The 27,225-nt window shown below is 41.0% G+C and overlaps 1 protein-coding gene and 2 pseudogenes across 2 annotated transcripts; 2 read left to right on the forward strand and 1 right to left on the reverse strand.

The window, feature by feature from the left end:
- Nucleotides 1-3,636: 3,636 nt before the first annotated feature.
- Nucleotides 3,637-19,948, forward strand: ZNF200 (zinc finger protein 200). 2 transcript variants are annotated; one of them, XM_016211381.2, is made up of 5 exons: nucleotides 3,637-3,715; nucleotides 4,475-4,794; nucleotides 5,661-5,752; nucleotides 6,084-6,207; nucleotides 17,128-19,948. In XM_016211381.2, the coding sequence occupies exons 2-5, from the start codon at nucleotides 4,548-4,550 to the stop codon at nucleotides 17,850-17,852; spliced, it is 1,188 nt and encodes a 395-aa protein (XP_016066867.2). In that variant the 5' UTR covers nucleotides 3,637-3,715; nucleotides 4,475-4,547; the 3' UTR covers nucleotides 17,853-19,948. The 2 variants fall into 2 exon arrangements, with proteins under 2 accessions (XP_016066867.2, XP_016066869.2); XM_016211383.2 differs by lacking the exon at nucleotides 3,637-3,715 and having other exon boundaries at nucleotides 4,207-4,794.
- Nucleotides 13,048-13,788, forward strand: LOC107535819 (ras-related protein Rab-11B pseudogene; annotated as a pseudogene).
- A 4,824-nt stretch (nucleotides 19,949-24,772) lies between the features above and the next one.
- LOC107535805 (phosphatidylinositol N-acetylglucosaminyltransferase subunit P pseudogene) lies at nucleotides 24,773-25,168 on the reverse strand (annotated as a pseudogene).
- Between the last annotated feature and the right edge of the window lie 2,057 nt (nucleotides 25,169-27,225).

Below are 27,225 nucleotides of genomic sequence, written 5' to 3' on the forward strand. Positions count from 1 at the left end.
TGCTTGCCTTCTCCCATAAAAATTACAACTAAATTATAGAACCACCCTTGAGAACCATCTGAAGACTAGCTGGATGGAACTCCTACAACTGAAGATATAAATAAGAAGCTGCACAAATACTAGTAGGAGAAACAAAGATGTGAAACAGGCTGGCCCCACACCCACGTGTGCTGGTTAAGAACTGGGAGGGAATCTCAGTGTGGAGGTCCTCCCTGAGGAGCCAGGGCCCCAGCCCTACACCTGGCGCCCCAACCCATACCACCAGTGCCAGGAAAAGGATTTTCCAAAACATCTTTCTGTGAAAATCAGTGGGGATTCTGTCTGGATGACATGGAGGGCTGCTGCTGTCCCAGGTGTTCCTCTTTAAGGGCCTGTGCATGAACTTACTTGCTGATGTACTCACTCCCTCTGACTCCAGCTCAGGGGCATCAACTCAAAAAGTGCCAGGGAGAGATAGGACGAAACTGAATTGTCTGGCTTCAGGAGGAGGGCTGGAGGAGCAGCTCTCTCTGGGACTAAACTACTGGCAAGCACCATTGTCCCTTTGTTGAGCCCTCCCCCAACACAGTCAGCAGACACAGGCTGGTACCAAATCTGAGTCTCCATCAAACTCACTTCACACTGGTGATTTCCTGAAACCCACCGTACTCAACTCACACACCAACCCAAACCTCTTTCAGTCTCAGCCCACGCTGCAGACTTTCCTAAAATCTCTAAAAGATCCACAATCCCCAACAAGCAGCAGCTAGCCTCAGCATGCCCTCCACCTCTTGCTAAACCGCCCCAGGGCTAGTGGCAGTAGGCCTTGGAGACCTTGGTTTGCACCATAGCCTCTTCCAGGCGCCTCCAAGTCCAGCACAGACAGCTATCAAACATAGATAACTTTGCAGTTCCCACCATTTATCCCCAGACCAGGCACAGGTAGCGGCTGACCTGGGCCTGCACTGGAGTGCCTCCCAGAAGGCCCCAGAACCAACACACCTAGTGGCTGGCTTCAGAACACACCAGAGCACCACCCAGTTAGCCCCAGAAATGACACACCCAAACTCGGCAGGCGCCAGAGCCCCAGTGCAGTGAATAACACTGCAGGGTGTCAACCCCTGCACTCTAGCTTGTCCGCTATAGTTACTGCCAGTCAGCCTGAGGGCCAGTCCCACCCACTGACACGCCAACAGCAATCAAAGCTTAGCTACAACAGGAGAGCACACAAAACCAACACCAGGGACACCCCTGGAGCACCCAGCTCAGGTGAGCAGGCAGTCTGCACCACTGGGCTCCACAGGACACCTACTAGATAAGGCCACCCTGCCAACACCGGGAAACATAGATCTACCTAATACATAGAAATAAATACAGGGAGGCAAACAAAAGGAGAAGACTGCCAAACTGTTTCCAACGTGGCTAAGCAGCTTTTCAACTGTTAATGACCAGTTAGTTTTCCTCCTCTGTGGAGGGACTTTATAGCCTTTGCCTTCATCTTCTATCAGTTTGTATGTTGTGAATGTCTAATTCTTTATCTGGCTTTTTACAATTATTTCCTAGTCTACTTCTTTTTTCTGTTTTTATTATAGAACTTTGTTTATTCTAAACTTGTCTCCATATTTTTATCACAAAATAATTTTATCTTGTGTTGAACTTTCAAATTTTACAATAGGATTCACACTGTCAGCTGCTTTACTTTTGCAAAATGAACTAAACACTTCTGTTTGATTCCAACAATTGAATAAAAATTTTTGAATGATTAATATTGTTTTTGAAGTTTTTAAAAGCTATATCGTACACTGGTTTATATTTTATTTTAAGGCATCGCAGTTTCCTGTTTTGCTTCAACATTAAACTTAATGTTCTTTTAAGTGTTCTTTTATTGACTCCGTTCCATTTTTTTACCCTGGCTAGTGTGCCTCTGTGGTTAGAGCAACCCCAGAGCACGAAAGGGTCTCAGATTCCATTCCCAGTCAATGGCAGGTACCTGGGTTGCAGGTTGGATCCCCACCCCTATTCCTCCACCCCCCTCAGGGTATGTCTTGGAGGCAACCAATCATGTCTCTCTCACATGATATTTCTCTCTCTCTCTTCCTCTCCCTCACTCCCTTCCACTCTCTAAAAATCAATGGAAAAAATATCCTCAGGTGAGGATTAACAACAAAATTCCATTTCTTGTATGTAGTATAGGGACAGTTTTTGCTTGCACCATCTATTTTATACTAAGTTGAAATGCTGCCCTTTCATATAGGTTTCCATACATTCTGATCAATTTTGGTACTTAATATTCTTCTCTACTGTTCTATTTATTTACTCTTAGTTCAAACTATACTGCTTTGATTAAAGGAGGGTTTTTTGTTGTTGCTGTTGGGTTTTTTGTTTTGTTTTCAGTAATTCTGATGTCTGGAAAAGCGGGTATTCTTTATCTAAAAAAAAAAAACCACAAAAGTTTGGTGCCACAGTTTTGACACTAGTCTCTCTCTAACTTAATTTTAAACCCTGGCTAAGTGAGTCTCCTATAGTTAGGATTAAGAAAAGGCATTCGTTTATATTCTTACTTTCGTCATCCTGCCGTTGGCCGTTACACAGAGGAATGACGCCTAGGGCCCTACCCGGTTGGCTCAGTGGTTGGGGCGGAGGGAAACCTGTGGACTGAAGCAGCCGGGGTTTGATTCCAGCCAAGGGCACGAAGCTCCGTTGCAGGCTCGCCCAGGTCAGGCCCCGTAAAGGGAGGCAGCCAGTCGGTGTTTCTCTCTCCCTCCCTCCCCCTAAGCAAACGAAAAAATGTCCTCGGGTGAGGACTGGGGAAAGCAAAAAAACACACAAAACAATCCCTAGGGTTATCCCAACTCTGATCAGTGTATGGGAACAACGCAAAGAGAAAGGACGCTGTTGGGCGTCCGTGAGAAACTGAAATTGAGGACAGAAACGGCGATGGTCCGAGAACGAGGATTTCTTAGAAAGTAAGATGGTCAGGACAGTGTTGAAGTTGGCAAGCGGGGGAAAGGAGGGTCGCCAGGCTCTGACCTACTGGCTGCCCGTGACGCAAGGAACAGTTGTAAAATGACCCTGTATCTCGCAGAAACCCTGAACCACTACCCACTTCCCACCCCCGTACTCCTTTGATCCACCACGGATACTGCGGCGGCGTGGAGTAAACCTTCCGGTTCCAGACACAACCCGCTTCCGGTCGAGCCTCGGCTCTGCCCTGCCCCTCCCGTCGCGCCTGGCGGCCTCCCATTGGCTGATTGGAGCTGAACTACATTTCCCAGTAGCCCTAGAGTTAGTCGGTACCAGGAGAGGGTGCTAGCCGGTCATGGAGGGCTGGAGTCAGCCTTTTGCCTTCCATCTTCCCGGTAGAGTCACAGAGAGAGCGGCTGCCTCCAGCCCAGCTCTCCTCCAGCCCCGAGTTCCGTTGGTCGACCTCGAGCCCAACCTTCTCAACTGCAGACTGCCCGCTCCTAGCAGGGAGACCAAGTTATCGTGCCGGAAACGAGGCACCGGGCGTGACGTCACCGGTGCTGAGGTGCCCGGCCTCCCAGAAGGCACCGCGTCCTTGCCGTCTTCCCTAACTGACAGCTCAGCGCACCAATAGTGTCCAGCAGCTTGTGAGGACACTCCCAAGGGCGAGGGGAGGGCTCGGTTTCTCGCGCCTAGTTTCCTGGTCTGTGCTTGTGCCTGGGTCTCTGGGCTGCCCTCAGCGAGCGCCCAGGGATAGCAGAGCCTCCGAAAGGTGAGGTGCTCCGCGAGGGCGGGAACCAAGCTTGAGGCGGCCTCTGGGGCCCCTCCGGGGAGCGGAGCGTGGTCCGTTGTTGGAGAAGCCTGGCCGGATAGGGAGCCGGGAGCGGTCCCCAGGCAACGCCCAGGCCGGGCTTTTCGCTAAAGGTGGCCCTTGACTTATGAGAGAGGTTCTAGTCTTGGCCAGGACCGGTGGCCCTACTGGGATATCCCCTGTGGATTTCAACATGGCTTTCTCAGCGTAAAGCAGCCAGTAGGCCATATGTGGACACCTCATGCCGTCTTGAATTTGCTCCTTGAGGTATCAGCTGCCCCTCGAAGGGCATCCGAGAGATCTGCAGTCAGATTCGGTGGCAAAGCTGACTGACTTCTATGCAGATTCGCTCGTTGTTGGCCCCCATATTTCCTGTCTCCTGGTCCATTGCTCTACCAGCATGAGTTACGCAGCTCTTCCCAGTGGAGTCTGCACTTTGCATTTCTTAGGAGAATGGCCCTTGGTCTTCTGCCGGTTGCCTTTGCTCCCTTTCATTTGGTACTTTCTATTCGGGCATCCTCTGGCTTTCATTCTCAGAATCTGCCTTTCAGGCCTTGCTGAGAGTATCCATTTTCAGTTATGAGTTCTCTACCCCAGCTTATCTTTCCTTTCGGACTTAAATCTCATGTGGTCTCACTACCCAAGCCACATATTGGAGTGTAGGTATGCCGTCCCTGATCTTGTGGGTAACCCATGATTTCTCTTGTCTGCAACTTTCAGGCAAATTTCCTGCAGTAAGAGGTGGCTTTTGAAGCTCTACAGAAAGGAGTGTGGTGTGTGATTTCAAGGCACGATGGCTGCAAAAGTGTTTCCTATGTCTCCAAAGCCAAAGCAGTCCTTTATATTGAGAGTTCCTCCAAACTCCAAGCTAGGCCAAGACCTACTTCGAGATGCTACTAGTGGGCCCAAGACCATCCACCAGTTGGTTCTGGAGCACTTCCTCACCTTCTTGCCCAAGCCGGGACTACCCCAGCCCAGTCAGAAAGTCAAAGAGACCTTGGTTATCATGAAAGATGTGAGCTCAGACTTTCAGAACAGAGGTAAGAACACGTTTCTGTCTCACTGGAAGAGAATGGGATGGTACTCAAGGGCTGAGAAAGGTTTCCGTGCTAGTAACAAATCCCAGTTAGGATGGTGAGAAAAGGAGTTGGATTATAATAAGTCAACATGTTGGGGGGAGGGAGTATTTTTCTGTCAAACTGGAGTTTGAGTGGTTTGATGAGTGTTGGTAAGGCCATAGAATAAACAGTGTGCATCTTTTCTGTAGTGTCAATTTTCAGCAAACATTCGGGGTAGTGGTGTAGGAGATATCTTTTTAGGATAAATAAGTGTGGATGAATTATTGAATTGATTTCAGTTTATGTGGTGTTTTGGAAATTTTGTGCTTGCTCTGGGGATCTTCAGACTTTACCTTCCCCAAACCTCCCCTTTAGTAGTTATGGAAATTTTGAAAGGTACTTAGGGGAGCCCTGCCTGGTGTGGCTCAGTGGTTAGAGCGTTGACCCTCTCACCGAAGGGTCTAGGTTCACTCCCCGCCTCCAGTTGGGGTGCTTGCGGGAGGCAACCAGTCCATGTGTCTCTCTCATGTTGGTGTTCCTCTCTTCCTCTTCCTCTCTTCCACTCTCTCTGAAAAGCAGTGGAAAAAAGTATCCTCGTGAGGATTAACAACAACAAAATTAAAATAAAAAGATACTTAGGGAACTCATTCTTGTCGTAGTGAGGAGGCCCTATGTAATAGGTTCAAGATGCTGAGGTTTATGGCTTGATATCTGACTGGGCTCACAGGACCAGAAAAAGCTGTGAGTTGCCTGCCGTAGGCGTGAGCACAACCTGGCCGTAGGGTGTGGGTCACGTCTCCGTATTAGCCACTAACTTTTCCAGTAACTGCAGCTTCCTCTCTCCCCAGCACATCCTCATCCCTTAGTGAAGTTTCTGACCAGAGAAGGAATCCCGCAGAAACAGGGGACAGTGTCTCTGTGCTTGAAAGCCGAGCCTGAGGTGGGTTTGGTTTTCCCGTGCGTTGTTTGAGCGCATTACCTTCCCTGCTCTCGCTGTCCCTCCTGCTCAGCCAGTCTTTACGTAAAAACATCCTCTTGGAAGTCAGCAGGGAGAATGGGGCTCATTCTTCGCTGCCTCCTTGGATGCTTTTCTTCTGCTTTTCCTCTAGTGCCTCTATGAGGCTGGCTTTCCTGATTGGCGGCATCTGTGTGGGACTTAAAAGTCCCTTTCACCATTCCTTCCCTGATCTTTGGGTCTCAGTCTTTCTTATCAAAAGGGCTGACAAGGAACTTCTGTTACTAAGAGGAAGCGGGGCCTGTTGCTCTTTCAGGAGCTGGTGGTTTTTGAGGATTTGAATGTATTTCACTCCCAAGAAGAATGTGTGAGCCTGGATCCGATTCAAGAGCCCACCTCAGAGAAGGAAGAAGACAGTGTTGGAAAGATGATGTTAATGGGTAAGAAATCACGTTCCTTGTGTGTTCAGATTGAATGCTATGGGAAAATGATGTTCTTCTACTTCATCTCAGACTTTTCCAAGACACCATTCATACCAGTTAAGTACATGCTGATACACAGGTTTAATTTTTATTTTATCCCATGTGCCAGAGCCTGCTTTAACTATGGGTGGCCATTTTCCCTGTATCTTGGGGGCAGTGAGGACTGAGGGGACTTCTCTTGGTAAGCAAGAACTACAGCTGATATACTGATACCAAATATTCACTCAGATAGCTAATGCAGGCAGACTGTTTCTGAATCCATTCTCTGGATCTAGTGCTATTCTCCCAACAGGTATATTTTAAATTAGTGTTTTCATTAGACACATGACATACTCTTTAAGTCTTTTTTTTCTTCTTAAAGTTCAATAGCTGTGAAACCTAGAGTGTAAAAGGAAATATATCCAACTATTGATGGAAATAATATCTAGCACTTGTGTACCATTATGTGCTAGGCACTAGTCTAAGTACTTTGCATGCATTTATTATCTTATAATTCGCACAATTGTACTGTGGAATATAGAGCTATTACTGTTTTACAGATGATGAAACTGGGACAGAGAAAAGTTAAGATATTTGCTAAAGGTTACACAGTAGTAGGTAGTGGAGCAGGGATTTGGACTCTGGGAATCTAACATCAGATCTTGTAGTCTTTTTTTTTTTTTTTTTTAATATATCTTTATTGATTTCAGAGAGAGGAAAGGAGAGGGAGAGACAGAAACATCAATGATGAGTCATTGATTGAGCCCACCACCTGGGCATGTGCCCTGACCGGGGAATTGAACCCCAATCGCCTGGATCCTAGGTCGATGCTCAACCGCTGAGCCACGCCCGGTCGGGCAGATCTTATAGTCTTGACCGAGAGCTGTACTGCCTCCTTGCTGAATTTCTCATAATTTTGTCAGTGAGTTTTCTATATGGTTGGTGAAGGGCTCTTCTTCATTTGTACTCATTTCCCAGTAATGGTTAATAGCTGTCTTCAGTGTTACATATGAACTCATCTGGCAGCAGCTTAATCTTAGAGATGCTTCAGCTTTTCTCTAGAAGTACACTCTTACTGTACAGTCAGAAGCCTTCAAAAATCATTTTGCTGAGTGCCTAATGTTTTTTACTTGGTTTCAGGGCTGTTTGCTTCTGAGGCTGAAGTTGAGCAGAGTGGGTTTTGTGAGTTGCTTAGGCAGACAAAAATCTATAATGACTATTAAACTCTGTACTTTTCTTACACATATGATCAGGGTACTGATACATAATAGGCCAGGTTAATTTCCCACAGATTCTTCTGTTATATTTTCTTTATTTTAGGGAAAAGTATAAATAGGTAAGATTCATTACATGAGTTTTTCCTGAGTCTTGGGCAAAGCTATTTTTTATTTTGGGTGACTGGTTTGTGGTTATGTTGCCAACACCAGGAACACTTTGGCCATGCACCTTGAGACCCAGTGCTCACCCTTCCTTTCCTTGCCCATACCCTGAAATTGATGATTTAAGCTTAGAGTCAAATAATAAGTAGCAAAGATATACACATGATTTTTAAAGATGCTTAAGTCAGCCCTACCTGGTTTTGCTCAGTGGTTAGAGCGTCAGCCCATGTACTAAAGGGTACCGGGTTCAATTCCGGCCAAGGGCATGTACCTCGGTTGCAGGCTTATCCCCGGCCCTGGCTGGGGTGCATGCGGGAGGCAACCAATTGATGTGTCTCTCTCACATCAATGTTTCTTTCTCTCTTTTTCCCTTCTACTCTCTCTGAAAAGCAATGGGAAAAATATCCTCAGGTGAGGATTTAAAAAAACAAGATGCTCCTCATTCACCAATATTTAGTAAATGCCATCTGTTTTTTCCTCAGGCAGGGTTGGGTTCTGGAGTTGATTAAAAAGATACATTATTGCTCCATTCCTGCCTTCCAGGAGTTTCCAATTTGTTTTGTAAGATAAGTCATCCACATAAAAAAATAGTGTGAAACGGTTGTAACTATAAAGAGATATTACAAGGTTGAGACAGGATTAGGACCTAAGAGCAGAGTTTAGAAGAAGGTGGATTTTATTTCCATAGCAGGAAATAAATGAGATTATCCTCTAGGCACTTGGACATTGGGGATTGGAGGTCAGACGTAAGGACGTAGAGATTTGGGAGTCATCAGCTATGTGCTTGAATAACAGCTGATGGTTGAAATAGTAACATTTGGTCATTTTGCAAAGGGAAAAAAGTGTACCTCAGAGGGACAGGAATCAAAGAAGAGCTGTTGATAGAGGAGGGCAGAATGTGTGTCTCCATCCATGTGAACAACATGAAAACAATTAGAAATGTAGAACACTTAAATTCTCAGTGAGATAGTTCTTATGGTTATATCTACCTCTGCTCTGGTAAGAGAATATATCTTTATAAGATTGATGCACATTCACTACATGCCCTGCAACAAAGAAAGACTCAGTGGATTCCAAAGAGTAGAAATAACATAATAGGATCTATCCAGTACAACTAGAAATTAATAATGAAATTGGGGAAGGGCGGAGTTTCACCTGGAAATTTTAAAAACTATTAAGTTACCTTGGGTCAAAGGGGAAATACAAATTAAAATTACATAATTTTTCTAGAAGACATTCTGTATCACAATCTGTGGTATAGCCTAAAGTGGTACTCAAAAAAAAGTTTATGTAAAAACATGTATGCTGATTTAGAAAAATGAAAGTAATTAAGCCTCTGACTCAAAGTTAGGAAAACAAAAAGATAAAGGAACACAAAGTATTAATACTAAATTAGAAAACAATAAGTTAAAAAATAGAAGAACTAATAAGTAGAAAGATTTAAAAGCAAATAGATAAATCAGTTTCTACCCAGCAAACTGAAATTTTCAGAAACTAGCTCCCCATCCAAGAAAAAGGACTAGCTTCAGTTTCACAGAAAATTTTTGTAAATCCTTAAAAACTAGGTGATTCAAATGCTATGAAAAATTCCAGAGTACAGGGGGGAAAAACCCACTTTCAGATTCTTTTTATGAAATTAGTGTAACAATCTGATAAAAACTGCTGTGACCAAATAAGATTTATTCTAAGAATGCAAAACTGATTAAATACTAGAAAGTCTTAATATAATCCATCTCATAATAAAAAGGAGAAAAATCCAAGATCATTTTCATACTTACTGAAAATGTTTTGCCTAAATACAAACCCCTACTTCATAAGAACACTTAATAGTACTTAAGTGAATAATTCCTTAATGGGGTACTTTTCAGCCAGCATCATCTTAACAGGAAATAATGGGAGGTATTCCCACTAAAATTAGGAATACAACAATGAAGTCCACTATCACTGCTTCTATATTTAATATTGCATTTTGGGTATTAGCCAGTGCAGTTAAGTGAGAAAGAAATTAGATGTATAACAATTTAAGAGAAAGAAAAAAATACATCTATTTACATATGATATAATTGTGTAGCTGGTAAACCTAGAGAATGTCTGAAAACTTACTACAAATAAGAGCATTCATTATGGCAGTGGGATGTAAAATATTACAGTATATGGAAATCATTAGCTTTCATATATGCAGACACAATCATTTAGAAGATATAGGAACAAAAAAGATTAAACACCTAGAAATAAACTTAAGAAATGTGCAGCCCTGCCCGGTTTTGCTCATTGGTTAGAGCATCAGCCCTCGGACTAAAGGGCCCCGGGTTCGATTCTGGCCAAGGGCATGTACTTTGGTCGCAGGCTCAATCTCCGTCCCCAGTGGGGGCAAGTGCAGGAGGCAACCAATCAGTGTGTCACTCTCACATAGATGTTGTTGTTTTTTTCTTTCTCTTTTCCTTCTGCTCTCTGAAAAGCAATGGAAAAAATATCAGGTGAGGATAAAATAATAAAATAAAAAAGAAATGTGCAAAAAATTATGAGGAAAACCTTAAAACACTTCTAAAGGATGCAGAAGTAGACTTGAATGAATGAAAAGAAACACCATGTTCTTGGCTAGGAAGATTTACTATATTAAGGTCAGTTCTCCCCAAGTTGATTCCTGAATTAAGTGTAATCCCTTTAACAATACCAATAGGATTTTCCCCCCAGAATTTGACAATCTGATACCTAATTCAAATGGAGAAATAAATATAAGTAACCAGGAAAGTTGGAAACAACAGTGGAGCAGGAGGAGTTCTAGCCCTAGGAGGTATCAAAGCAGCTTCTAAATGTGAAGGCTTTTGTCATGAAAATAGTGTAGTATTGGCATTTGAGTAGACAGACCAATGGAAAGAAATAAAAAGGTTAGAAATAACCTCAAATACATTGGGGATTTAGTTTGTGATAAAGGTAGAGTCTCCAGTCAGGAAGGTAAAGAGGAACATTTTTATAAAAGATGTCAGCACAATTCAGTACCACTTGCTGAATCATGCCTTACTTTGTACACCAAGAAAAAGTCCAAAGGATCAAAGATTTTAAGTGTTTAAAAAAAACAAAAATCTTAAAGGCACAATTAGAGAATATGGATGAATTCCCTCATAACTGTGGAATAGGACGGCTTTTTTTTTTTTCCAATCCTCACCTGAGGATATTTTTTGCATTGCTTTTCAGAGAGAGTGGAACAGGGAGAGAGAGAGAAACGTTGATGTGAGAGAGACACATCAATTTGTTGCCTCCCACACACTCCGGGACCAGGGCAGGGGATCAAGCCTGCAACTGAGATACATGCTCTTGGCGGGAATCAAGCTGGGGACCCTTCATTCTGAGGGCCGACGCTCTAACCACTGAGCCAAACCAGCCAGGGCAGATAGGATGGCTTTTCTAATTAAGGCTCAAAAGTCCAGAAGTCTTGAAAGAAAATATCAATAAATTAAATACAAAAAAATAAATATATAAGTTTTAAAATACAGTAAATTGGGGAAAATATAACTCATGTCAGACAAAATCCTAATCTTCCTAATTTATAAAGTTTCTAGAAGTAGGGAAGAGAAATTCCAACAGATTTTCTTAGAAATACAAATTACCCTTAAACACATGAAAATATGTCCAGCCCTACTCATAACTAGAAATGCAAATTAAACCTCTACTGAGTTACCATTTTTAAAAATCAGATTTACGTAAATCAGTACGGTAACAGCACCTTGGTAGTGAGGTTGTTGGGAGATGGCTATATTGCTGGTAGGCATGCAGAATAGTGCAGTCCCTGTGTATGGGAATCTGTAATTATCCATGTTACAGATGTATTAACCCTTTGATCCAGCAGTCCCACTTTTGGGAATCTAAATTACTATAGGTAATAGGAACAGTACATATTCAATAATGTACACTTATTCGTTGTGGTATTGTTTATAAAAACACAAGGTTGAAAACAATCCAGGTGTCTCTGCAGGGTTGAATATGGTATGTCCACACATCATATGTGGAATATGTACTGGAATATAGTGATTGAAATAGAACAAGCAGAAATATACATAGTATACTACCTTTTATGTAAGAAAGGGGGAGAAAAAGAAAATGTATTGCTTAAAGAAACAATGAAAGACTAAAAAGAAACTAATAAAAACTAGTACCTGTCTGAGGAATGCATAGAATGGATGGGGACAGGGATTGGATTAAGACTTTCCATTGTATACCTTTTCATGTGTTTTTATTTTTGAACAATGTAAATATATTAGCTGCTAAACTTTTAATTTTAAAAATTAGTACATTAAAGAAAAATCATGTGAATTTCAATAAATTGTCCTCAAAACAGATAGTTATCCCTTAAATCTGACTAAACATTTATAGTCATTCATAAAACACTGATGGTAATTCCTTAAAACTGAACAAAATTTGAAAAACCTGCTTTCACTACTAATATCATTAACTAGGTTTTCTAAAACAAGAAAAGAAAAAGGGGTTAAGGAAAATAAATATTGGAAAAGGAAGGAACCCTTTTTGTACTTGGTACAAACTCTGATTTGTACTTAAAAAAACTAAAGTGATCAACTAAAAATTATATTAAATAGTTTAAAAATAGGTAGATAGGAAATAAATATGTAACTATCAATAGCATTCTTTTATTTTAATGGATGGCTGTTGTATTTTATTTTTTTATATGTCTTTATTGATTTCAGAGAGAGGGAGAGAGAGAAACATCAATGATGAGTCATTGATCAGCTGCCTCCTGCACTCCCCCTACTGGGGATCAAGCTCACAAACTGGGGATGTACCCTGACCAGAAATTGAACCGTGATCTCCTGGATCATAAGTCGATGCTCAACCGCTGAGCCACGTGGGCCAGGCTATTAATAGCATTCTTAAATAAAACAATGAAAGCACTCATTCAGAGTGGCTATAAAATAGGAGTAAACTAGAAATACCTTATTGGTAAATATAAAAGAAGATTGTTAAATATTTGAGGGAAACAGATCTAAATGAGAAAACTAAAATCATGTAAAGATAACTGCCCTCCAAATTTATTTATACTGTATTTAGATTCATGTTCTGGCTTCTTTTACCAGTTTCAGACATGTTACAAACAAAAGTGTGATATTAAACTCCAAATGGGGGTGTTTGTGGTGGGGCCACAAGGTCATGGATCCCAAAGGAAGTAGCAGGATAACAGAATGGGGGGAGGACAAGTACAAGTACTTACTCAAAGTGGTACAGTTTTGCTCAGTGGTTAGAGCGTCAGCCCTCGGACTGAAAGGTCCCAGGTTCATTTCCAGCCAAGGGCACGTAACTCCTTTATAGGCTCGATCCCCTCAGGGCGAGTGTGGGAGGCAACCAATCGATGTGTCTCTCACATCGATGTTTCTCTCTCTCCTTTCCACTCTCTCTGAAAAGCAATGGGAAAAATATCCTCGGGTGAGTATTAAAAAAAACAAAAACAAAGTGGTGGACATCTGGGACTCCTGTATGGGAAAGAGCAACCTGCTGTCTGTCATGCTTCACCTACAACGGGTTCAACCTGAGAGCAAGAGCACTATTGGTGTGGAGTTTGCCACCCACAGCATCCAGGTGGACGGCAAGACCATAGACTCAGATCTGGGACTCCACTGGCCAGGAGCACTACCACCACATCATCACCTCTGCCTACTACCAAGGTGCAATGGGCACACTGCTGGTGTATTACATCGGCAAGCCCCTGAGAAAGAGAACATGGAGCAGTGGCTGAAGGAGCTGTGGGACCCCGCCGACATCATCATCATCATGCTGGTGAGCAACAGGAACAACCTACGCCACCTGAGGGCTATGCCCACTGATACAGCCTCTGTCTTCACAGAGAAAAACTTGTCTTTCATTGAGCTCAGCCTTGGAGCTCAGCCTAGGAAGCTTTCAAGAACATCCTCACAGAGACCTACCACATCATGTCACAGAAACAGATTGGAGACGGTGCAGCCCACCAGTCCCTAGGCAGCAGTGTGGTGGACATCAGCATGCTGCCCACTACCAACACACAGAAGCGGAACAGCCCGCAGTGCTGCCAGAACTTGTAACTGCCTGCACCTCATCCAAGTGTGCATGCACATCCTCGTCCTCCCTCCGCTCACCCCTCACCATGATGCCCTCCATGATCTTACCCTCCCATTGAGCTCTGCACAGTCAGCTGGGGCTTAGGAAGAACAGGAGTCAAGCAGCACCTCTTGTCCCAGCCACTCCAGGAAAGGTCAAAGCCCTCGCTGCTGCACCTGCTCTTCTTGAGTCCCAGTGGGCCTCTGGATGGGGCAGGGAGGGTGGCTGGAGGGACAGGGCCAGCCAGAGGCAAGAGGATGGGCACACTGAGCAGGCTTCTTCAGTTTTCCACAGCAGACTTCCAGGGAGCGATTACCTCCCTTCCTCTCTGGCCAGGTGTCCCAGCTGACCCTGGTCCCCACCCAGAATTCCTATCTGGGCTCAAACCTGAAGTGCAAGTAAGGTGGGGTGGGGCAGACACAGGCTCCTGGCACCCTATTCCCCACATACAGCCAGCAATGCACATGCCTTTGACCTTGGCCTCTCCCAAGCCTGCATGACTCCAGCTCCTGCCTATAGATTTGTGCTGGAAGAAAACACTCCTTCCCTTTCTTTCTGCATGCAGCGCATTCCCCACCCTTCTCTATCCCCTTTTCTCTTACCTCCTTGTCTGGTCAGAAATCTGTTCACAAGTGAAGCAATGTCTTTGTGTTTTCTATATACAACCATTCTCATAGCCTTTATTTTTGTTGTTGTTGTAGAGAAACACTGATTCTTTATACAGTTTGTAAGACTGATGCAAAAAACCCCAAAAAACTCGAAATGTATGAGTTAACCATAAAAAGAATAAGAAAAATGGCCAGAAAACACAAACCGATCAGGTTTTGGAAGACTGACACTTTTTCTCATTTTAAGTTGAGTTATTAGAGAGGAAGACTTCAATTTAAATATATTTCATCACCTTTTTAAAAAACGTGCAAGCTGCAGGTTTAACTCAATTTATTGAAAACATGTTAACAATATTGAATATAATTAGCAATGTCTTAGTTTTCCCAACCTGTTGTGAGTATATTAGGCTAAAGATGAGTCTGTAAATGAAATAGTAAGAGGTATAATTAGTTACTTGATTAGTATTAGAAAAGTCTTTTTGATATGTTTCCCCAAAATTGAAAAATTGATGTCTCTAATGATGGGTAACAAACCTCTTCACAGTTCAGGATGACTTCCACTTCTGTGCTTTCAGCAAAATTGAGGAGGGTCTAATTGAGTTGTAAGCTGATTGGTCACAAAAATAATATTTGAAGATGTGGTACTGTGTGGGTTTGGCATGTAAAGTGGAAATAGTTCAAAGAATCGAATGACATTGTTTCATAGCAAAATTTCATCTATATATGAACAAAGATTCTCAGAGCTCACAAAAAGACCATATGGGAATTGATGCTGAACCCAGTCTCATTATAATAATAAATATTCATCCACAAAAACATGAAATAAAATTTTAAAATCATTTCATTAACAAAATTTCCAATTTTAACAATATATTTATATTTTGCTTTTGATAAGCTATGTGGTATTAATAGTAATTTTAATAATAATTGAATCCAAAAGGAAAAATTTTACCTTGAAGGATGAAATTTTATCAGTAAAGTTTTCAAGTATAAAAATATTTTACATGAGAATATTCTGTGATGAAAGTGGAATGGAAATACAAGTTTAAGAAGAATGATATAAAATTTCTGAGTGCTAAAGATCAGCTTGTTCATATATATATGTGTATATATATGTATGTGTATATATATATGTGTGTGTGTATATATATATATAAACAATGAATGGTATTGGGTATCAGTAGCTGTGGTGTTTTCTTTAGATACATTATTCCATTATTTTTAAATGTAAAGATTCACAGTACACCAGAAATAAACTGATTGCAGCTATTTTAAAAGAATTTAGATGTGAATTTTAAAAATACATATTTCATTGCCCGGCCGGGCATGGCTCAGTCGTTGAGCATCGACCTAGGATCCACAGATTGAGGTTCAATTCCCTGGTCAGGGCACATGCCTGGGTTGTGGGCTTGATCCTCAGTCAGGGGTGTGCAGGAGGCAGCCGATAAATGACTCTCTCATCATTGATGTTTCTCTCTCTCCCTCTCCCTTTCTCTCTCTGAAATCAATAAAGATATATTTTAAAAAATTAAATTAAAAATACATATTTCATCAATAGTCATTGACTAAGATTTAGAATTTATAATATATAAAATTTCTTTAAATTTATAAAGTGCAAAATAAAGCTACAATGAGAAACCATTATGCTTATTAAATATATGATACCAAATGCTGGCAAGATTAGCTAAAATTGTTACCCACATGTTGATGTTTGTATTGAAATTGCTATGGCTGCTTTGGAAAGCATATGGCAGTTCATATCAAGAACTGTGATGAAAACTGGCGTGTGCTTTATCCAGCATTTTCATTATTCTAAGGGAATAATTAAAAGGAATGATTAAATAGAATAAATCCATTAGTGTGAAACTGCTAAGTCCAGTAGAGATTCACATTCCAGCTTTCGGATCAGCCACATATCTAAGTGGTTGATTTAACCCTTTACTTTTTCTCAGTAAGTAGAGAGGTCTCAGAGTTTAGGGTTCCCTTGTCACTCTACCTGTTTACAGCATATCTTTTTTCACTTTGCTACCTAGTTTTTATAATCTGTTGTTTTACAGATTTTTTGGAAGTATAAATAACAGAAAAGTGTACAAATTATAAGCATACAACTCACATTTTCACAAAATGTACACATTTTTCTAACTACCACCCAAAATTGACTTTCTGGCACCACAGAAATTCCTCTTGTGCTTCCCCACAGTCACTACTACTCCTTCCCTTCCTCCCCTGAAAAGATCAGTTGACTTCTATAGTTTTGTTTTATCGGTTGTAGTAAATACTTTAATGCCCAGATAATCTATTGTGTGAATATATTATGTCTTCTCTATTTTGGGGTATTTTAATTGTTTATGGCTTTTCACTATATAGGATATTATAGTATTATCTAATACTATAATATTATAATACTTAATGTATTGTTGAAGTAACTCATCTTACCATTCACTTACTAGCCTAAAGATTACAAATGATACCTTTTAATATTTATGTCTTTTATCCCTTGGTACTTAGCTCCATGCTCTATACAATATAAATAAGTTCAGTATGAACTTATTGGGTAAACAAACATGAAGTCTACAGTATAGTCCCACTTGTTTCATTTTTTTTTTTTATGTAAAAAGAGAACTGTGTGCTTGCATTGTGGGGTGTGGAAAGATTTATTAGTCATGTATCCCACGCTTAATAAGAGTAAAAAAGGAATTTTGTGGCAATTATCTGCCAGTCCTCAGATTTCTGATTTTCAGGGTTATTTCATGAGAAATTGAACTTACTTTTTTCCCCCTCCTGGTGTCATACCCCTCAAAAGTTATTAAATTGTCTCTTTATTTCAACAGTCAATGACAGTAACCTTGAGGGTGAAGATCGTGGAGAAGAGTCTTCAGATTGTGATGAAATGGATTGTTCTGTGGTCTCTGAGCAACCTCCAGATTGCCATAAAGAAAAAAGACTAAATACATCCATTCCAAATGAAAGGAAAATGAGAAATCTTTTAGTTACCATTGAAAATGATAATCCACTAGAGGAACTCTCAAAATTTGTGGATATCAATATTATTGCACTTGCCCGAAATCGGAGAACAAGAAGATGGTACACTTGTCCACTGTGTGGGAGACAGTTTAATGAAAGTTCTTACCTTATTTCCCACCAGAGAACTCATACTGGAGAAAAACCCTATGACTGTAGTCATTGTGGGAAAAGCTTCAATCATAAAACAAACCTTAATAAACATGAGCGAATCCATACAGGAGAGAAACCTTATTCATGTTCAAAATGTGGAAAAAATTTTCGTCAAAATTCTCATCGTAGTCGCCACGAAGGTATCCATATAAGGAAGAAGATATTTAAGTGTCCAGAATGTGGGAAAACCTTCCCAGAGAACAAAGAATATGTGCTTCATCTGCAGAGTCATGTGGCTGAGAGGCCATATGGTTGCAAAAAATGTGGGAGAAGATTTGGTCGGCTGTCAAACTGTACCCGGCATGAAAAAACCCACTCAGCATGTAAGACCCGAAAGCAGAAGTGGGATCGGGAAAGGTCAGATGGTCCTGCCTCAGCCTGAAATGTTTCATAAGGATTTCTGAACCCCCATGCTGTCTGAAAAGATACAGATATATGAAAACCTCATAATAGTCCAGTTGAACCAGATACCCGTCTTGGCTGAAACCTCAGATTTTTAGAAAATTCACAGGGAAGAAAATATCTTCAAGGTCTATACCTTAGCATCCAGGCTTTTGGGACTAAGGAGCTTTCCTTTGTGAACATGTACAACAATGTACGGATCACAGGTCCCTTTTTTAAGAAAGGCTTCAAATATGAGTCTGTAGGCTGTGAACAGAGTAACTTTTGTAACTGAAAGTATCCATTTTTCCACCACATGAATTTACAATTGAGAAAAGAGAAATAATACAAAGATCCTTTTCTGGACTGGTATTCCCCTGAAAGACCCAAACTACTGATTGTTAAGCCAACAGTTCCTATTAATTGGTATAACCCTTTAGGAACACCCTGTTAAAACTTGAGTGTTGAAAGGATTGTTTGCTTTGGAATATAGGAAAATATAGCAATTGAATATCAAAGGCTTACTGTTTTTTGTGATCTTCAACTATCAATTTTATTTTATTACATGTTTTTATTGATTTTTTAGAGAGAAAGGGGGGGGGAGAGAGAAACATCAGTGATGAGTCATTGATCAGCTGCATCCTGTACACCCCTACTGGGGATTGAGCCTGAAACCCAGGCATATGCCCTGGCCAGGAACCAAACCATGACTGCTTGGTTCCTGGGTCGATGGTCAACCACCGAGCCATGCAGGCTGGGCTTAACTATCAATTTTAATAACGTTTGAAATTTATGGTGAAAAGTGACTGTTTTACAAAAATCCCTTTCACAGCATAATTTTTAAATGTCTACCATTCTTACTATTTCTTGTTCAGCTAGTAATTGCTCAAATGGCACTTTGATAACTTTCCTTTGCCACAAAAGAAGTTGGATCTCCCAAGTCCAGCCACCCAACCCCACTACTGGAAAAGCTCTTCAGAATCTTGTTCCTCTGCTGAGCCAAGAAGACTTACTAGGAAGGAAACCCCAAGGGCCTCAAAGGAGGAGAAACACATTGGCTTGGATCCATGGTTGCTCAATAACCTTAACATATGCTTAATTCCTCTCTAAGCAGTTACCAGACCTTAGGCAATGGGTGATTACTACCTCATAAGCAAAGTGTTTATTTGTAGAAATTATGTCTCCAGTGACTAGCTCACATTGTCCCTAAAGAGAGCATTCCAGTGTCTTTTTTTTAAAATCCTCACCTGAGAATATTTTTCCATTGCTTTTTAGAGAGAGAGAAACAGATGTGAGAGAGACACATTGATTGGCTGCCCCCTGCACATTCCCCAACCAGGGCCCGGGATTGAGCCTGCAACTAAGGTGCGTGCTCTTGGCTGGAATCGAACCCAGGACCCTTCAGTTCATGGGCCAACCCTCTACTGAGCCAAACCAGCCAGGGCCCAGTGTCTTTATTTTAGTAGATATTTGTTCTCTTTGGCCAGCTAATATCCAGACTTTCCTGACTTGTCTCCCCAAAGGCAAGGCCAATGGTGCCTTCATGGGATCAATCCTGTTGTGAGTTTAAGGATTCGTGATGAGTTTTCCTCTTTTTAGGTTTCCCAAATTTTTACAGTGGTATTTTGATTGGAATAAGTTAATCCTCTAAACTATTTGGGAAAATTTGTTTACAGATTTTTCTATCCAGAACCATGCCTTTTCATTTAATAGAGTATTCCTAAATACATTTTTCTCATTTTTTATTGTAAATTGTTTTTTATTTTTCTAGTTATTGCTCTTATATAGGTAAGTTATTTTAATTATATATTTGTGAAACTAGTGACCTCACTGAATGTTCTTAATTTTCAGTAATTTCTCAGTTCTATTATAATTTGTGGTTAAAAATTATACCATCTACAAATAGTAGTTTTGCTTTTTCCTTTCTGCCTATTGCTCCTTTTTTGTTATTTTTTTAAACATGAGTTGGGGAGGAAGGGGATTAGTAATGGGATGACATGAACAGATAATATTTAGATAAACATGAACTGCTAAAAGAAATACGAAAGAATGTTCAGCCCTACTAGTAATCTCAGTGTTATAAACCGAATTAAATAAGCAGGGGGGGAGAGGGTGGTGTGTGTGTGTGTGTGTGTGTGTGTGTGTGTGTGTAAATGTTTGCCTTGGCAAAAGAGGAGTGATAGCAGCACCCATATGTACAAGGGGAAAATATCACATCATAATACTGAAAAATTAGAAACGGCCTAAATGGTTACATACGGTTGAATATTATAAAGCTAATAAAAACAATGCTTTTCATTGGGTCTTGTCCTCCCCATTCTCACTTAAGCCCACTCCAGTTTCACATTCAACTCCAACACTACTGAACATTTATAGGACATTTCACCCAGCAACAGAGGAATACCCATTCTTAAGTGCACATGAAACATCACCAAGATAGACTACATCTGGGTCATGAAACACCAAGTTTAAAAGAGAAATCATACAAAGTATGTTCTCATCACAATGAAATGAAAAATAACATGGTGTAGCCAAAGATCTCAAAATATCTGGAGATTTAACAACACATTTCTAAATAACAAATGGGTCAAGTAAGTCTCAAGAGAAATTTTAAAATAAATGAAAATGCAAATGCAAATTCTCAAAATTTGGGATGCAGTGAAAGCAATACTTAGAGGGAAATGTAACGTTTGGATGCATATATTAGAAAAGATCTAAAATCAATAATCTAAGTTTCTACTTTAAGATCTACAAAAGGAGGAAATTAAATCCAAAGTAAACAAGAAAAGACAATAAAAATTTAGAAATCAATGAAATTTAAAACAAAATCAGAGAGGAGAAACAAGATGGTGGCGTAGGTAACAGCTGCAACCACCGCCTCCCACAACCACATCATAATTACAACTAAAATACAGAACCACCATCACTCAGAACCTCCCGTAATCTGGCTGAACAGAAGCCCTACAACCAGGGAACTAAAGGAGCATCGAGACCGCAGATCGGGGCTGAACCTGAGATGCGCTGCGGGCCCACACCCGGTGCCGCGGTTGAAACCCGGGAGGGGTGTCTCCGCAGCGAAGGTTTCCTGGAGGAGGGGTCCCAGCCCCACAGCAGGCCCCCAGCCCAGGGCTCCAGGGCCGGGAAGAGTCGTCCCCACACCTTCGGGCTGTGAAACCAGCGCGACTACCTGAGGGTCTTGGAGGCTGCGGGAGCCCCAGGCAGCTCCTCTTAAAGGGCCCGCGCACGGACTTAGACGCGCTCCCTCTGAGCCCCAGCGCAGGGCAGCAGCTTGAAAGGACCTGGGACACTTGGGGAGGAACTAACCTGCCTGGAATCTGGACGAGAGGTGGAGGGGCAGCTTCCTCCCAGGCAGAAGACCTGGCAGAGGCCATGGCTCCTTTGGAGAGTCCTCCCAGCACACAGCTGGCAGGCAGGCGCCATATTTGAATCACCAGCACCTGACTCACACCTTTGGCCCCACCCTGTGATTCCTGGAGGCCTTGCCCTTCCCCACCTGCAGCTCATCCAGGCCATTTCCAGGGGCTTTTCTGTGCAAGTGGTCTCTCTAGCCTCATGCTTAGGGCTTTCCTAAAATCTCCCAAACAAGCAACAGTGGGCCCCTTACGGCTTGATAAGTGGCCCCAGGCCTGGCACTAGTGGCAGCCTACATTGGTTCATAGCTTGGCCTCTCCTGGACAATGCCAAGCCCAGCACAAGTAGCAGCCAACTACAGTTTGCTGTGTAGCTCATGCTGGGTGGCCCTGGGCAAGGCACTGGCAGAGGCTGACTTTGCACCCCCCAGGAGGCCCAGAGATTATGCACCTGGTGCTCAGACTCCACCATGCTGGATTACAACCCTACCACATCCACGAGTGACACTCAAGGGGCGCACTTGGTGAACACCAAAGCTCCACTAAAGTAAATCCTGCTCCATAGGGGTGTCTCCAGCACAGCAGCTCTTTGGTGGTAGTGGCAGCTGGTCCTGCAGCTGATTGGTCTTGGGGTCAATTCCTCCCAGGGATGCCAGCAGCAACCAAGGCTCAACTACAACAGGACAGTGCACACAGCCCACACAAGGGAGCACCTAGAAGGCCCAGCTCAGGTGACTGGGGAGGCTGAGCCACTGGACCCTACAGGACACCTACTACACAAAGCCACTCTACAAATTCCAGGAGACAGAGCAGCTTTACCTAATACATAGAAACAGACACCTGGAAGCAGCCAAAATGTGGAGGCAAAGAAACATGTCACAAAGGAAAGAACAGAAGAAATCTCTAGAAGAGGAACTAAATGAAATAGATCTAAGCAAGCTAACAGATACAGAGTTCAGAATTTTGTTTATAAGAATGTTTAAGCAGACTGTTAGGGAAATAACTGAGAAAATCGATAACATAATAAAGTACCAATTTGAAATGAAGACTACACGAACTGGGAATCAACAGTATAGTAGAGGCAGCTGATAATCAAATCAGCAATTTGGAACATGAGGAAACAAAAAACACCCAACCAGAAGAGCAAAAAGAAAAAAGAATCCAGAAATATGAAGATAGTATAAGGGGCCTCTGGGACAACTTCAAGAGGCCCAACGTTTGTATTATTTGGGTGCCAGAAGGGGAAGAAAGAGACCAAGAAATTGAAAACCTATTTGAAAAAATAATTACAGAAAACTTCCCCTATCTGCGGAAAGAAATTGAATTACAAGTCCAGGAAGCACAGAGGGTCCCAAACAAGAGGAACCCAAAGAGGCCCACAGCAAGACACATCATCGTTAAAATGCCAAAGGTTCAAGACAAAGAGAGAATCTTAAAAGCAGCAAGAGAAAAGCAGTTAGTTACCTACAAGGGAGCACCCATACAACTGTCAGCTGATTTCTCGACAGAAACCTTGCAGGCCAGAAGGGAGTGGCAAGAAATATTCAAAGTGATGAAAAACATGGAACTACAACCAAGATTGCTCTACCCAGCAAAGCTATCATTTAGAATTGAAGGTCAGAGAGAGAGCTTCACAGATAAGGAAAAGCTAAAGGAGTTCATCACCACCAGACCAGCACTACAGGAAAAGTTGAAGGGTCTTCTTTAAGAAGAAGCTAATGAACAAAAGAATCTGACAAACTCAATAGATCCAGAGACATTGAGCCATGCAACAGACGATCATATTTCAGAGGAAAGAGGGAAGGGGGGTGGAGGGTGGGAAGAAATTAACCAAAGAAGTTATATGCATATATGCATAACCCATGGACACAGTTAATAACGGGATGAAGGCCTGAGGAGGGGGTGGGAGCGAAGTGGAGGGAGTCAATTGGGGGGAAAAAATGGGACACCTGTAATACTCTCAACAATAAAGATAAATTTTTTAAAAATCAGAGGAAAATCAAAATCAAAAGCTGATTCTTCAAAAAGATCAATACAATTGATAAACCCCTAGCCAGACTAATAACAAAAGAGAGAAGACACAAATTACTGCTATCAGAAAGGAAAAAGGGGTCATCACTATAAATTCTATGGACATTAAAAGGATAATAAAGGAATATTTTGGACAACTGTATGCCCATAAATTTGATAATCTAGATTAAATGGAACAATTCCTTGAAAAGCAATCTACCAAAATTTAAAGAAAAGTAATCTGAATAGGCCTGTATTAATTAAACAGTATGAATAATTAATAACCTTCCAAAGCAGAAATCACTGAGCCCAGATGGTTTCATTGCTGAATTCTACAAAAACATTAAGGAATAATTATGCTAATTCTCTACAATCTCTACCAGAAAATAGAAACAAAAGGAACACTTCCTAACTCATTCTATGAGGGTGGCATTACCCTAATACCAAAACCAGACAAAGCCATTACAAAAAATAAAAACTACAGACTAGTACCTCTCATGGACATATATTCCAAAATCCTCAAAATATCAGCAAATTGAATACAATAGTGTATAAAAGGAATTATACACCATGATCAAATGAAATTTATTCCAGTTATACAAGATTGGTTTGACATTTGAAAATCAATTAATATAATACATCACATTAACAGGCTAAGTAAAAAAGTTATATAATCATATCAGATGTAGAAAAAGCACTTGGCAGATCCAACACCCTTTCATGATTAAAACAACAGCAACAAGAAAACCCCCAGCAAACTAGGAATAGAGGGGAACTTCTTCACCTTGGTAAAGGACATATACAGAAACCTAGAGCCAACATCATAATGGTCAAAAACAAGATGCTTTCTCCCCAAGATCAGGAATAAGAAACAAAATATCCCCTCTCGCCACTCCTATTCAAACATCATTGATGTTTCTATCTCTCTCCCTCTCCTTTCCTCTCTCTGAAATCAATAAAGACATATTTTTTAAAAATTACAACACTATTTCCATTAGTACACCCCACAAAAAAACATTTAGGTATAAATCTAACAAAATATTTATGAAATCTATACAAGGAAAACTGCAAAACTTGAAAGCAAAATATATATATATATATATATATATATATATATATCTAAATAAATGGAGAACTATTCCATGTTCATGGATAGGAAGACTCAGTAGTGTTAAGGTATCATATCAGTTCTTCCCAAATACCATGTATATGCTGATGTCTCCAAAATGAATATTTCCAGCTCCAACCTCTTCACTGATGTGTCTATATATACAACTCCTTCTTGATAGTTCTATTTGGGTGTCCAATGGACATCTCAAATTCAAAATGACCATAACAGAAAATTTTTTGGTAATGCAGTATTTTATTTACTCTGTCCATTAATAATTAACATTTGAGAACATTTACAGGATTAATGGAACTTAATCTAAGAGTTCTTTAAAATATTTCACTACCCGGTATTAATAAGAGAGTCAAAATATTTATGGTCAGAATTACTGTCAAAAACATAATAAATGTTTGATGTTAGTCTACATACAGCTCAGCTTTTGGTGTAAAATTCTTTGGCTGCAAGAAAGAACATTTGGTTTACTTCACTAGTAGAAATATCTCAGCACTGGGATGGCCTCTTTTGTGTATTTTTTCTGCTGTTGATTTTTAGCATAGTTATCTGTGGTTGTATGAATGGAATTGAGTGGAGAAGTACTCATCATGTTTAAGAGTACATACCTGATTACCATAGTAATAAGGAGGTAGACAGGTAATGGAACTGCCCAATACTTTTGACGCCAATAGGTTAAGCCTAAACAGTTTAGCCAAAAATTCAGGAATAAAAAAGTCCGCATGAGATATAGTATGAAGCCAAACTGGGAGCTTAAGAAAAGAACAAAGCCATAAATCACTGTTTCTGGCAATGCGATGGTGAATTTTCCACCATTTACCTACCCTGTGGCTTTAGACAATCACCTCAGTGCTGAGTCCCCTGCACAAGTTCCTGACATGGGACACCAGGAAGGTGAGAAAGGAAATACCTGGGTTCCCCTCCCTGGCAGAGGGACACTGGGACCCTGGCAGGAACTCGGGAGCAGGGGGTGGGTGGAATCGTTTGCTTGCTCCCTGCCACAGAGCAATAACAGTTATTAAGGAAAAAAGCAAAGGATTATGTCACATTCTGTTCTTGGTGGCACTGAGTTCAGTGTCTCAGCATGCGAGACAGAAGATGTGAATCAAAGAGGTTAGAAGAAAACTCTGTAGCCCGAAATTTAAATTCGAAGTATCAGTATGAACTCATGGTGTATTTGTATCTTAAGATAATGTTTCCTAACCACTGAAAGAGACAGGGAAACATGATTAGCTCAGTAGTAAAGATCATTTCCCACTAAAAGGAACAGGGAACATTAGAGAATTGGCCAATTCTCGGGCAGGGGGGCGGGGGAATAATGCACAGAATGAGTCTAATGAGTCTAGAACATCTTGTCATACCAGGTAGCAAGGATGCTATCAAAAGGCTACCCAGCCCTGGCCAGTGTTCCTCAGGGGAGCACCAAAAGGTCTCAGGTTCGATTCCTGGTTGAGGGCACATACCTGGGTTGCAGGTTTGATTGCCGGTCCTGTGGATCAATATCTCTCTCTCCATTTTTCTCTCTCTCTCCCTCCCTCCTTCCCTCCCTTCCACATCTCTCTAAAAATCAACAGAAAAAATATCCTCAGGTGATAATTAACAACAAAAAAATAGACTACACAGAGTCTGTCAAAAGAAGTCAAAAGCAACTTAGAGAGGTTTCAGTTGGCCATATAGGACAATCTGAGAATCAATAAGGATAGTAATTGCAATTATTGAAAAATATCAAATATGTTTAAATCTTTGAGCTTATTATATTTAAAAATTAAAAATAAAGCCCTGGCCAAGTGGCTCAGTTGGTTGGACTGTCCTCCCGTTCACCAAAAGGTTGTGGGTTTGATTCTCCGGTCAGGGCACATTGATCTCTCTCTCTGTCTCTCTCTCATCAATGAAAAACACACATATCCTTGGGTGAGGATTAAAGAGCTGTCATACGATCCAGCAATTCTACTTCTGGGTATTTATCTTAAGAAAACAAAATCACTAATTTGAAAAATATATGCACCCCTTTGTTCTTATAGCATTACTAGTAATAGCTGAGGTATGGAAGCAACCTAGATGTCCATCAATAGATTAATGGATAAAGCAGATGTATATATGTGCAATGGAATAATATTCAACAATAAAAAGAATGAAATTTTGCCATTTGTGACAACATGGATGAACCCAAAGTGTGTTATGCTAAGTGGAATTAGTCAGACAGAGAAATAAATGATTTCACTCATATGCGGAATCTTAAAAAACAAACAAAACAAATGAATAAATGAAACAAAATAGAAACAGACCCATAACTATAGAGAACAAACTGACGGTTGCCAAAGGAGAGAGGGGTGGGGGATGGAAATGTAAAACAAACAAACAAAAAAACTGCTCGATCATCATTGGAGGTCATTCTTTTCAATACTTATAAACAAAGGAAATGATCTAGCATTTATCCTGTCTTATCTATACAAACTGTTGTCCCCAACAGTAGCAGGTGAGGGCAAGTTTCTTTTTATAAAAATATTCTAGTCAATGAATGAAAAAAAGAATAATAAGATGAAATGTTCACAATTTTGCAAACTTTAATGAATTCATGGATCTTAGCATTAAGTATCAATGCCAGTTAACATTGGGGGCAGGGGAAGACAACTAGACATTATATCTTTTTATCGAAGAACACCCCACCATCTATGATATAGTATTGCCCCCCAAAATTGAACTTGAATGTGACCAAGCCTCTAGGTCCAAATTCCATTTTACAGGGGACAGAGGAATATTTTTAAAAATATGTTTCTATTGCCCTAGCCGGTTTGGCTCAGTGGTTAGAGCATCAGCCCACAGACTTAAGGGTCCCGAATTGGATTCAGGCCAGGGAAACGTACCTCGGTTGT

Source organism: Miniopterus natalensis, chromosome 3 (genome assembly GCF_054644295.1).
Source record: "Miniopterus natalensis isolate mMinNat1 chromosome 3, mMinNat1.hap1, whole genome shotgun sequence".
Classification (NCBI taxonomy): Eukaryota; Metazoa; Chordata; class Mammalia; order Chiroptera; family Miniopteridae; genus Miniopterus; species Miniopterus natalensis.

Excerpts from the sequence above, each read along its gene's own strand:
- ZNF200 (XM_016211381.2), top strand. The coding sequence starts at position 4,548 with ATGGCTGCAAAAGTGTTTCCTATGTCTCCAAAGCCAAAGCAGTCCTTT. Across the intron at positions 4,795-5,660 it reads CTCAGACTTTCAGAACAGAG|CACATCCTCATCCCTTAGTG; the intron begins GTAAGAACACGT and ends CTCTCTCCCCAG. Across the intron at positions 5,753-6,083 it reads GCTTGAAAGCCGAGCCTGAG|GAGCTGGTGGTTTTTGAGGA; the intron begins GTGGGTTTGGTT and ends TTGCTCTTTCAG.